General features: G+C 39.1%; 1 protein-coding gene across 1 annotated transcript in view; it reads right to left on the bottom strand.

Annotated features, from left to right (window-relative positions):
• Window positions 1–12552, bottom strand: part of LOC121537917 (homeobox protein Hox-C10a) — an 89755-nt gene extending 77203 nt beyond the window's left edge. The window contains exons 1-2 of the mRNA XM_045207077.1: window positions 7220–12552; window positions 4188–5529 (exon numbers count right to left, since the gene is read on the bottom strand). Coding sequence (XP_045063012.1) covers window positions 5249–5529; window positions 7220–7955 — 1017 coding nt within the window. The 5' untranslated portion in view covers window positions 7956–12552 and the 3' untranslated portion in view covers window positions 4188–5248. The remainder of the gene's footprint in view (window positions 1–4187; window positions 5530–7219) is intronic.
• Window positions 12553–13570: the final 1018 nt, after the last annotated feature.

The raw sequence follows: 13570 nt of genomic DNA, 5'->3' as shown, positions 1-13570 counted from the left end.
TTCAAATAGCACGATAATCGTTAAGTGCATCAAGATCTGTCGTAAGTTTACGAGTTTTTCCTTTTCCTGAAGCCCTTCATGACTAAAGGTTTATAAAGCGTTACAACACAGCACTTAATTTCATTGGTTAATTAACAATAAACCCAACCACTAGTAGAACAGCCAAGTGCTTATTTCCATGGCAGATCACAGAAGATAGACAGAATGAAAGTTTAAAGGCCCAGTGCACTCAAAAACGTGGGTTTCCTGTGTTTTATGTTTCCACACTATGAGGTTGGAATAATATTGTGAAATTGTGACAATTGTGATAATGGCCTTTTAGTGTAAGAGCTGTTTGAAAAGACCACCTGAAATGTCAGTCTTTTTTGGTGGGATGGAGTTGTGGCCTTCCATGGTGACATCACCATGCATAAATGAGTTAAAAGCAATAAGAAAGAGAGTTCCAAACCTCTCTGCCAATAAGAGCACATTTTCAGTTTTCCTCTCCCCACTCAGACTACTCCTAGACAGTCCCAGCAAAATTCTTGCTTGAGAAATTGCTCTTTGCTAAGAAGCTATTTTTGTTTCTTTTTGACCATTTTAATTTAAACAATCACAGTAAGGAACTAAATTGCTACCCAGAAATGATTTGATATTGAGATAAAAACGGCTGCATTGGAACTTTAAGGGCCTTTACGCCATAACATAATGACATTGCTCATCCTAATATTAATATATTTCTTAATGCCATTATTTTACTTTTAGATGTGTGTGTATTGTTGTGAATTGTTAGATATACTGCACTGTTAGATCTAGATACACAAGCATTTCGCTACACCCGCAATATCATCTGCTAGATATGTGTATGGACCAATACATTTGATTTGATTTGATAACAAACTAGCACATTCTGAAGAGAGATGTAGCTGGTTACTGAGGTCTAGATAGATCATTTTTACTGCCCAAAGTGATGCACTTTGAATGCAAGCAATGTGGAGTTCATTATTATAAATGTTGTGATGTTCATAAATTATATATTTTACAAACTGCTAAATATTAAACATATTTCATTTTTTTCTGATGTAATCAATGTGCTTGCACTGCGTGCCTAGTTGTAGTTTAAGGAAGGGGTTTCGATTGATCTATATTGCAAATGAACATTTTACACAGACATAGGCCTAATTTAACCTTTTACTGCAGTGGGCTATATTAGGGTCACACAGAGTGTTTCTTGGCTGTCTTAAACAAATCTACTTTGAAATAAAAGTATACACCTCACACACATGGCTATGGGCTTAAAAAAGAAGAAGAAACCTGTACCATGTCAGATATAGAGTTGAAATGTATTCAATATGAGTTTGCACCCCAATATTACACTTCAAATACATCACAGAAGACTGAAATATAACAAAACCGTTTGACATAGAAATACCAGATTTTCGGCGGCTTTTTAAAAATAATGGTTGCCTTTGTAAATAATGTTTATTAATTATAAAATTATGAAAATTATTGCCCTGTAGTGCTGGATAGTGTATTAACTCCTCATTACTCTGATACTAAACGACAATTCAGAAAATGAACAACGCATGGACGCATGGACACACACACACACACACACACACACACACACACACACACACACTAAGGCTACAGTAGACTACTTGCCACTGTGATGCACCATTTGTGCATGTAGGCCCACGGCAAGTGCTTGAATCCGGCATGAGATACCTCTGGGTATGCCTATTCAGATAGCAGTAATCATGCACACATTTTGTTTCACCATCACACAACTATCAGTGCTAGCAGCTCTTGCGCGACAGTTTCATGATGATCCAGCCTTATATCAGCCAGCATTAGGCCTACACATACCCAGACACCCGGATGGTTGTGACAATGAGTTAGCCTTTATTAATAGTAAACAACTAGTACTTCCCTAGCCGCTCACATACAGAGATACAGACCTACTGGACTGTAAAGACTTGAGTTATATGACAAATGCATCCAATAGCCTAGCTATTCCCTTATTTTCTTCTTCCGTGCGCCACCTGTTTCAGAATGTCAAATGGGTTGTTCAAATGCCATTGTGCAGTTTCTGACAGCATACTATTTGCTATTGCAATTGCTATTAATATGAGAAAGGATGACTTGTCTACAAAAGAGGCAAAATTATATTATCCATGTAATGTGATCCTTTATTTTTTAAAAGTGGCTACATGTTCGTGCGTAATTGCTGTGCGTAACTGTGCACTAGTGAGTAATTGTACACTAGTACGAATTACGCAACGTCTCAGTGTGTAAGCAATGTGTGTTTCCTGTGGGTGCCATTTGGAGTGCTGTAAACTCTTTGTCAGTGATGCATTCCAGGGGGAGACGCCTATTCACTAAACTGAATGAAAATGACTTTGGATTCCAGACTGTCTCTGCTAGTTGCACTTACTGCTGTGAGGAGGAAGGGGGGGTATAAACACAAGCTCTCCCATGGAAGAGAGGGGACTTTGACTGTGCCATATGAAAAAACGTTGTTGGCTGAACATGAAATAATTTAAACATGAAATAATTTTGTTGTGTAGTATGAATACAACATACATGTTTCTCGGCCACGTCTTGTCATTTGGGTCATGTGAGAATAATAACATAACAATTGCAAAATACAATTTGCCCATAAATGCACAAATGAAATAGGAACAGGACATAATACATAAAGAAATATTATGTAATATATCCAGCGTATTTGATCTATACCCCATTCCTTTCCATTGAATGAACATTTTGAAAATGATTAGATTTTTTTTATTATTCCTCACTTCTTCCTCTAGTGGCATTATAGTCTAAGTCCAGTCTAGGACCTAGATTCGTTTCTTGGATCAGAATACGTTGTCATTTGAGAAAGTTGAGGAAACGGAAACAATCAAAGGTTGAGTCATTTCCCCTTGATTTGAACAGGTTGCAAATGCGTTATAGGTCCCCTGTAACTCAGTTGGTAGAGCGTGGCGCTTGCAACTCCAGGGTTGTGGGTTCGTTTCCCACAGGGGGCCAGTATGAAAATGTATGCACTCACTAACTGTAAGTCGCTCTGGATAAGAGCGTCTGCTAAATGACGTAAATGTAAAACCACGGGGATATTCAAAGTTCCATTCAGTTAGCCCAATCACACACACAGTGCCACAATCAGAAAAATACTGGACTATGTGTAACAAAAAAACGTAAATACAGAAGAAGATTGAACAGCCCACATGAATACAACAGACATTATCTCCAGCTTTAAGATCAATAACATTGTACACATTTTAGGGAAAATAAAACTAAATTCTGTCAACATTTGGCAATGTAGCTAGCTGGCCTAATATCCATGTGATCTTCAGATTGCGGCTGAACAAGATTAGCCTATGAAGGATATTCCCATCACATCATGGTCCAGAAACCAAAACCCAACCAAAACCAAAATCAGGGGCAACCTAACCAAAAAACAGTAACAAAATGAAAAGGCAACAATAGCGGTCTAACGTCTACCCCATGTTGTTTACAACCCATTCTCCATCTGAGAAGCTAAAGGACTTTTTACAGCCCGCCACAAACATGAGAGCCGGGGAGAAAAAGTCTCCATCCCGGCTATTTCATTTATAATGCCATTTGCGATGACTTCAGTCAGAGCCTAGGGTGTAATTTAACGGAAAGTGTCGCCCTTGATGAAGACGAACTGACGTAATCAAGGCAGTTTCTTGTTGCGGAGCCAGGAAGCATACCCCAACAACATGAAACTACCTAAACCACGCTTCAGCTGCGCGAGACGTGGTGTTCCACCGGGAAGGGAAACAAAACAAACAGCAAAACATTCAAAGCCAAGTAAGAATTTTATTGTCTGTCTACAATAACATAGCTGTTACCTGAATTATATTCTTGTCACTCTCATGCTATCCTAAATAGGCTTATCGTGTAAAATATTGAGCAAATTAGGACATTAAAACAGCTTATAATAATATTACATGGTGTCTAAAAAGGCTCAACTAATAAACAGGAAAGCTCTTTAGACATAATATCTCATAAACTGTTCTAACGTCTCCAGAAATCGCAACCGTGTAGACATAATAGACAAGACCAGTAGCAACAATAACAAGAGCTGTCAAACCAGCGCCATTGGCAGACCAACCGGCAGACATAGGCTATTCATCTCCAAATCACAGCAGAATAAATATATATTTGTGTCCTACCTTGAATTTCCTCACACACTGTCGTCGTGGTCCTCATTTATTCATGATGTCCTTGTTGTCGTTGTTATTGTTGTTGTTTATCATCCATCCGTTTCCTTTATTGCTGAGATAACCGTGCAGTATCCTCAATAGAAGTCTGCAGCCTGCCTCCATAGCAGAGGGAGCCCGTCGAGCGCGTTCGTTCCATCCAGTAGGCATAGCAGACCCTCTCCACTGTGTAGAATAGCCTATCCATCCTCTCCTCCACACACCTTTAAACTATGCAGCTTAACTGCAGCAGCCAGCTAGCACATTATATTTGCAGATCATAAAATCCACCCCTAGCTCGTGCTTCTATCACGAGACGATCCTGACGTTAGAATTTTATGACCTTGACTTAATGTGCTCACCTGGATAATATTTTAATCAACGTATTAAAACGGCCATGATCTTCCCAATCTCTCTTATCCGCAGCCTCTCTCTCCTTCCCTCTCTTTCTCTCTCTCTCGCTCTCTCTCTCTTAACAGAGTGCCAAATGGATAATAAGGGGAAGGACAAACTATATTTTATATAGGAATAATCAACGGGACTAATATGACGCGAGCAACAATGTGGATGCAAAAAGTACAGTGCACGAGTAGCCTATCACACATAGCAAAAGCACACAAAAAAAATTAAGACAACAAGATTAAGCTAGGGAGTAAGGGGACATTCCTCAAGAACAAACAAAACAAAGTCTGTTTTCATTTCAGCAGTTCTAAGCTGCTTAAGTGTTGGTGTTCATTACAGGCCTTCACTTTTATTTTTGCTTTATATGACAAGGGCAACGGCACCACTATTTAATGTTCATGTGTTGAAAGGCGAACTCAATTGCTGAAGTCCTTCCTTCATAAAGTCATATACTCTTGGGCATCGTTGAAATATTGTCCTTGTATGATGGAACACTGTGTGTGTGTGTGTGTGTGTGTGTGTGTGTGTGTGTGTGTGTGTGTGTGTGTGTGTGTGTGTGTGTGTGTGTGTGTGTGTGTGTGTGTGTGTGTGTGTGTGTGTGTAAATGGAAGGGTTTTATAGATAATATCATATCAGGTGAAGTTGTAGGCCGCCATAAGATGATCCCGACCACGACTTTCACTATTGAGTTTCTTGAGCTTCATCCTTCGGTTCTGGAACCAGATCTTGACCTGTCTATCGGTCAGATCGATACTCTTACTGATCTCCAGGCGGCGCTCGCGAGACAGATACATGTTAAACAAGAACTCCTTTTCCAGCTCGAGTGTCTGATGCTTTGTGTACGGACATCTCTTCTTCCGTCCACTTTTGGCTTTTAACCAGTTTCCTGGAGCATTTTCCAATGTAAAATCATCTGTAGATATAAAAACATGGAAAAAGTGAGCATAGGCCTACTGAAGGTCTACTTCCATGTTCAAGACAGACTATATCAGGCCTACTGCATTCCAATTGGTCTGGGTCAGGTCTGCACTGCCGCATTGCAATGTCTTGACTGTCTCTGCCAAACTTTATCTCAAATACACATTCAAGTTCTTGAGCTTGAATCAAATGTCAATGCTCTATAAATACATGGGTTCAATAAGCATCTATTTTTGTCGACTTTCTTGGAACGCTTTGAACGAAAATGCCTATTCATTTTGAAGGGATTCTACAGTGTCTGTCCCTGTGCTATAGGCTTACAGGCTTTGAGGCTATAGGGGTACTATACAAGCACAGCCATCATATAGCTTATTTGGTTTGAGGCTATACGGACACTCAAAATAGATTGGAAATAGTTTAATAATTAATTACGCAAATTCCATTTTGCAGGGTACACGGATAACATGTTTGGTTAGTCCTACGCTCCCATTGCCTTAAAAATGTCCAACAGTTTGAAACGATTGATTAAATGAATTCAAACAAGAGGAGAATATAAGAAGGGTATATCTGAATTATCAATGGTCTTATTTCGCTCCTAAAAGACGATCCAAAGGAAATAATATAGGCATATTGTTTCGATAATATCAAATGGTAGGCTACATTGTGGCGGTTTAGCCTATAAATAGCGCTACCGCAAGATATGTAGCCGAGACTGTTTATAATACAAACGATGGATATTTTTAAAACAGTGCAGCAGCATAAATTAACTAAAAGTTGTTTTCATTCAAGTTAGCTTACTTTTTTTGGGGGGGTCAACTGGAATTGTAGGGGGACTATAATGCTGGTTGTATCTTAATAGTTGTTTGGTTGAATCTTAGTTGTATAATAATAATAATAATAATAATAATAATAATAATAATACATTGAACATTCGTTAATAATATATATATTCACCATTTTTATTTCCTTGTATAGGTTATCTATCCACCATAATAATTAAAATGCCGTTTAAGCTTTTTTCTCAATCAAAGAACTCAAGTAAGGAGTATAGTATTAACTATCCATCTTTATGGATGTTATTTCCGTCTAAAAAGTATATCGTAGGCCTACACTGTTTTACCAAACACAGTCATTATGGAAATTGAGGCGTGTGTGTGTGTGTGTGTGTGTGTGTCTGTCTGTTTGTCTGTCTGTCTGGTCTATCTGTTTTACGGTGCACGCGCGTTATGCGTGTGTGAGCTTGTTTATTCCAATGATAACTGCCCATCTCACGTTCGCACATAAATAGAAAGGTGATAAATGCCGTCGCCACAGTAACCCCTGCTAGGCCAGACCGTTAAATACCTGTTCAGAATGTCTCCGATATATAACATAGCGTAGATATACAGTAGCAAACTAACAATATAAAAACGCACACACTGAATGACATGCTTAGCTGATGCATGCAGATGAGATTTTTGTATGCTCTTTGCCGCAGGCTTTATTGTAGGATTTTAAGTACATTGCACTGTCTGTGTGTATGTGTGTGTGTGTGTGTTGAAGAGAGAGGGAGGTAGAGAGAGAGAGAGAGAGAGAGAGAGAGAGAGAGAGAGAGAGAGAGAGAGAGAGAGAGAGAGAGAGAGAGAGAGAGAGAGAGAGAGAGAGAGAGAGAGAGAGAGAGTGGGGGGGGCGGCTTTTTGGATTACCTTTCAATTCGTCAGAGTGTTCAGAACAACTGTCAGTCTTTGCACTCTCTTCTTTCTTGCGCTTTCGCTGTTCATCCTCTTCGATGCCCATTTCCTCGCTAACTTTCTCCTGGGTAGATTCTCTTGGTGATTCAACAGATGTCGTCACCGGATCCAAAGAAGCAAAGCCTGTCCCGAACTGCTCCCCTCGCTGTCCCCTGCTCTCTCCGGGGTATACCCCTCTTACTCCTCCATAACATTCGGACGCCTCCGAGACAGCGGTTTGGTCCGTCTGACTGCTGCTATTGTTCCCAAGCCGAATGTAAGTAGCCGACTCTGTAGTGTCCGTATTAGCCCTGCTGCTACTGTCACCCTGATACAGACAACAGAACGCCTCCTCTTTGACGTTGTCGGTTGGAAACGAACACGGTTGGAAACTGGACTGGGCAACAGGTTGCTCGTCACTGTTAGTTTTAGAAGCTGAGGTCCAAGTGCCCAGTTGGGATGACAGGTAAAGCGCATCTTGGTAGGAGCGGAGAGGGTGGCTACTCGGAGGAACCTCGTCTTTTTTGGAGAGGGGCGATCCAACTACTCCAAAATGTCTCATCATTGAGCACCCATACTCAGATGCAGCCGTGTGGATGTACATTCCTGGGTTGCTGCTGGAGTAGCCCTCGCCTCTATAGGAAGATGATGATCCTCCCATCAAAGAATCCACCAGGAAATGACCGGCAGCCATGTTATCCTGGCATGACATTATTTGTATTGTTGGTGTTGTTGGTGTCTTTTGTGTTCCTGTGGTAACGGTTTTTCTCGAGGAGAATAAGGACAGTAGGACACTGACAACTTTTGGGAGCCAAAAATATCAGCAACATAATTATGGATTCTTGGAGCGCAATGTCATGTGATTTTCAGACCAATAGCCGTGTAGAAGTGGCCTTGATGCTCCAGACTAAGGTGACGTCAGCGCGGTCAAGTTGTTAAGCAAAGGGACTCTTGCACGGTGCAAGGGTGCCATCTAGCGGAGAGATTTAGGAAAAGAAAGCCACGGGAGGAAGGACAAAGGGGGTAGAGAAAATATTTTGCAATCAGTTATAGCCGAAATGAAATATTGTTCAATATGTAATCGTTAAGATAGGCTAACATAAAACAAGACAGCGCAAATAATTCGATAAATATGATTATTTATTGGAAGTCGCTGCAATGCCACTATAGGAAAGCTTTTTCGTTTTGGTATTCGTCAATACATTGAGATAATCCAATGGACGTACATTTTATTAGCACCACTCTCGGGTAGGCCTAGGCTTGTTAGGCAAACTGATTTTCATAAAAGGTAGACTTTGCAATAACCTAACCTATACAATCAAATCACTGTAGCTAGTCGTTGTGGCACCAGCAGTTGCATACGAACGTTTGTTCGATTAAAATCTATTAAAAATGTTAACCAATGTGAGTATTCCAAAGTATATTTTTGTCTTTAATTATTTTAGCAGCCCTGTTTTTCTAGAGCATTTTACGGTAGGGCTATTCCTTTCATTTATAGTCCTAGTAGTCCTAGTAACACCTAGGCCTATGTATTGTTGTTTTTTGAAGGCTACACCAGTGTTGATGTTTTTTTGTGTTTTTTTTATCACCAAAAGCTAGAACATTAAATTAGATCTATGATGCATCTACAATTTATCATGAGCCTATAAAGAATGAGTGGTGCCAAAATATTTTTCTTTACGTTCAAAATTATATGAAGGATTATTATATTATATCTGGTCCTTTCTTTTCCACTGCAACTCGTTTGTAATTCGTGCCTAATATCTAATTCATTTAAATGCAGGCATGATTTCAAATTGAGGGAGAAAAATATAAATTTACGCCACGTGTAAATGTTTATTGAAGAGAAAATTATTAGCCATTTTTTAGACAAATATCAAGTGTAATTCCATGTGTCCATTTAGACAAGTAAGCAGACATTTATGTGTAGGTTTTTTAATTTAGTACTAATTGAATCTTTGACTCAGACATATGTTGTTACATATATAATATATACTATAGTTTATATACATTATTAGAAAAAAATGTTCTGGATAGAACCAAAATGGGTTCTATGCTTGCTTCATATATGGCACCCCTTAAGGTTCTATATAGAACCGAAATTGGTTCCATATATTATCCTACATGGAACCCAAGCGTTCGATTTTGAACCAATGTTGGTTCAATGAAGAAGAACCAACCCCTGGGATTCTCAACAAAGAACCCTACAAAAGGGTTATATATAGAACCTTTAGGGATGCCATATATGAAGCAAGCAATAGAACACTTGTTGGTTCTATCCAGAACCTTTTTTTTCTAAGGGTGTAGGGTACATACTATAGTTTCCCCATGAAAATAACGTTCTAGCATTTAAAACGTTGCATAATGAAAATCTTGTTTTCCAGTAAGGACTCTAGTTCATGTTTTCTGATATTGATAAACCAAGGCGAAAATATCATTTTATTTTTCAATGTATCATTTTTGTATGCCTATTCACATATTGTTTTGAAGTTAAAATATAAGAGTACGAGTCAAAAAAAAATCTAAATGCAGGACGGTTTAACATGTTCATACATTATTGTGTTTCCCTATTTTGAAATACCTTCACAGTGTTAGTCAACACCAGAATCCAAAAGATGCGCATAGTTTTTTCAGCCGAAGCCCTATGAAAATGCCTATCCATAAGGCGTATGTCTAGTGTTTTTGTTGTTTTTATACTCAAATATATATGCTCAACACGATTGATATTCCGTTTACTAAGGTAATACAATGACATCGACAAACAGGTTTAGCAACTACTGCCAAAACAATGCAGGGCCCCTTTAAGGCGCGTGTTGTTATTGCTGCTATGCCGCTTTATAATGAAAGGGGCAATCCAACCTATTTTTTTCATTTCATTTCATTATCAGACTTGCTCGTCTTGTATTTTAAACTGATGCAAAAATGTACGAATGGTTACTAGGCCTATATCTCACTTGAATTGGAACAGAGAATGAAACGTCTCCGTGAACTTCGAGGTTGTTTAAGTCTAACCCATAGCCCCACAACTCATTCTGTTCCTTGAGTCAAATTTAGACAACATCAGAGCAATTTGAGTTGCATAGCAAAAAGTAAAAACGAGCCGGATGAAAAAGGTATAAGCATATTGACAATTAGAGACGCTTTGATTAATTTCGAAGCAAATAACTAATAGTCTAACTAATAGCCTAACAGCAATTCATGTAAATTATTAATGTTTATGTGTATTGAATGGTGTGATGCCAAGGCCATTTTCACAACAACAACAAAAATAGCTAAATGCTATGGCCTATTTCAAATAGGAAGATTAGGCTAATACATATAGGCTATGGAGAATGCAGGGATTTCTGTACCAACCTCTAAAAGCTAGACGTAATGCCAGACTTTTTTGATTGGTTTCCTCACATGTCCATCATTTCATCATCTTGTTAGAAATGGAATCCAGGGCTCTATTCAATCAGATCCGCTTTAGCCAACATATGCATAGGTTGTTTTGGCGGTGTCCGATGTGGAACTGCGGTAGAGCTGTCAAATCCACAAGCTGCTCCTGGCATTATTCCTAACGCAGACATTGCCATTGGCTATATGGAGTCACATTAAAAGATGTCCAGCAGCCAGCAATTCCATGCAGCCATGTTTACAAGTTGGAACCCTGGAATGTGAGATGTAATCTACACCTCTATTAGGATGATCGAAATCCTCATTATTTCATTTAATGATTTTCAATTTGAGCGTCATTATTTCTATATAGCCTACACTTTCTCAATCTGAACTTTTAATGTGGGTGTGGCTCCGTGACAATGATCACAAGAGCAGCTGCTCACCGATTTGACAGCTCCAACGCAGTTGGACCAAAACCACCAAAACATCTGCTATGCCGGTGTCTGCTATCACCGGTTAATGCTTGATCTGATTGAATCTAGGCCTCACAGTCTTCCATTCTAAAGGAATTTGAGGACACATTTTGAAAACCTATACGATATTTTGTATTAATATGTCTGAGAATATGTTAACAATATCTAACAATGACATTTACGATAAAAAATTATGTTTTTGTCCATGCATGCTCTTCAATGGCATGTAGCCTGTAGGCTGAACGCTAGTTTTTAGTGTCTTGATTTTGTTCTGAACATTACCCACACATAAGCAACTACAGGTAGAACAATGTTACATTTTTAGAGTACGTTTAGTGCACCAACATAGTATAATTGTACCTACGTACGGAATAAAAGGGATATCATGTTTATTATCTTACAATTTCCATTATCACCACTTTTCTTGTTTTCACAACATACATGGAACCTGAGGTATGGCTATAGAGATATAGGACTCATCTTTGTATCTGTGCCATTATAGCACCTGTGACAGCATGGGCAGAGCCATTGAGGCTATCTCCATTTTGAAGTAGTCCATTTTCTTCTTCACTATTGTCTTATCCGTCCTGATAACACAGTTGGACATGACGTCAACAGGGAGCCCATGCTGATATGGCCTTTTGGCCACTAGAGGCCTCTATGGGTATGGCATTCAATTATATTCTATACAATTAAAAGTATTCTCAAATGGGTTTTTATTGTTTTGTGATAGAGATATAATGTTAAATGCTGCTGTAATGTCACATTTAGAAGGCTATTAAGTTGGCAAATGAAACCAGCACCCTGAAATCATGATATTTATATGTGTAATACCCCCATGTCATAACCTTGAGTGAAAATGCAGAATGCGTGTGTGTGAGTACCTTTCTCTATCTACTTCAAAATGTGATGTTTGAGAAACATCGATGAAGGTCTAATTCTGACGTGAGACTATGAGAGCTACTCTGCGATCTCTCTCTGTGTGTGTGTGTGTATGCCCGCTTACTAGTCATATTATCTAAATTAAGATAAGGATGAATTCTGTAATTGGCCTATATTGAAGATTCAGACCCCATTACATTATTCCCGGAGACGCAGATACCTTTGACGGGTCATTCGTGGTTTGAATAGGTAGGTTAAAACCTCACCTTGAATCTGGGTCATTCCATAATATGAATGTGAACTGTATTTATCATAATATTTCTCACAAAATAGTAATTGGTCAATAAACAATGTCTTTGTTCAGTTTACCTCCATTTTAAAGGCTATAAGCCCAATAATAAAACGTATCGTCATGATCTGAATATGTTTTACTACATGTGAATCACTATACCTGTGTAGGCTATGTGTGCCTATTTGCCCCTGTTTTTAATGGGAGGGCTATGTGTGTTTGAGGGGGTGAATTGTGTCGATTGGAGTGCTTAGAATGTGTATTTGTCAGTGAAATAAACTGACATATTAATGCCTAGGTGTGAATGTTTTTTGTGTATTTTTTTCTTTTCTTTTGAATGTTATTTTGTGCACATATGGATGTTTTACGCACATTTGTATAGGCCTACTTACGCGCAGAAACACACACACGCACACACACGTAGGAAATGTTTAATTTGCTATACCGTTTTGCCTTCAACGCAAATATATTTACCATCATGCCGACTAGGGAAACAGACAGGCTACACACAGTCAGGATGACGCATAGGCCGTCCATCCGCTTGCCATGTTGAGCATATGGAGACGGAGAGACGCCGAAACTAGTTTGCCTTGTAGGCCACCATGAAATATCTTTCCAATTTGATGTAACGAGGTTATGCTCCTTGCAAGCAGACGCCCACACCCTGTGAATGTGTGAATGTATGGTTGGGGCATGTAGCTTCTTAAAGACAATTATAAATCAAAGGTGGTAATCGGAAAGCACACAACGATATTATATTACATTCCAATATGGTCACAACCACACAAGGGACCGCAGGATAGTTTCTTCGACGTAGGCTACAGTATATCTACAGCTTTGGGCTTTCATCACATCTAGAGGGAAGGCAAGGCGCCTATGTACGTATAGGCGCATGTACACTGGAAATCACTATGGCGAGAACTCATTGCAAAACAAATATAAAATTGCAATTTATATCCAAATGAGTGCTGGGCCTTTTACATTTTTTATGTAATCTATTTTTGGTTGCAAGCACCCGTTCATCTGTTTATGCAAGAGGATATATGTTGAGTACGTTATCCCCCTTCACCTAAGTGGCGAGTGGTCTAAGGCACTGCATCTCAGTGCTTGAGGCGTCACTACAGACCCCCTGGTTCGATTCCAGGCTGTATCACAACCGGCCGTGATTGGGAGTCCCATAGGGCGGCGCACAATTGGCCCAGCGTCGTCCGGGTTTGGCCGGTGTAGGCCGTCATTGTAAATAAGAATTTGTTCTTAACTGACTTGCCTAGTTAAATAAAGGTAAAATAAAAAATTAAATTAAAT

The sequence above is a fragment of the Coregonus clupeaformis genome, chromosome 24, assembly GCF_020615455.1.
Source record: "Coregonus clupeaformis isolate EN_2021a chromosome 24, ASM2061545v1, whole genome shotgun sequence".
Classification (NCBI taxonomy): domain Eukaryota; kingdom Metazoa; phylum Chordata; class Actinopteri; order Salmoniformes; family Salmonidae; genus Coregonus; species Coregonus clupeaformis.
The sequence above is the reverse complement of the archived record's forward strand: the minus strand, read 5'-3'. Positions and strand labels throughout refer to the sequence as shown.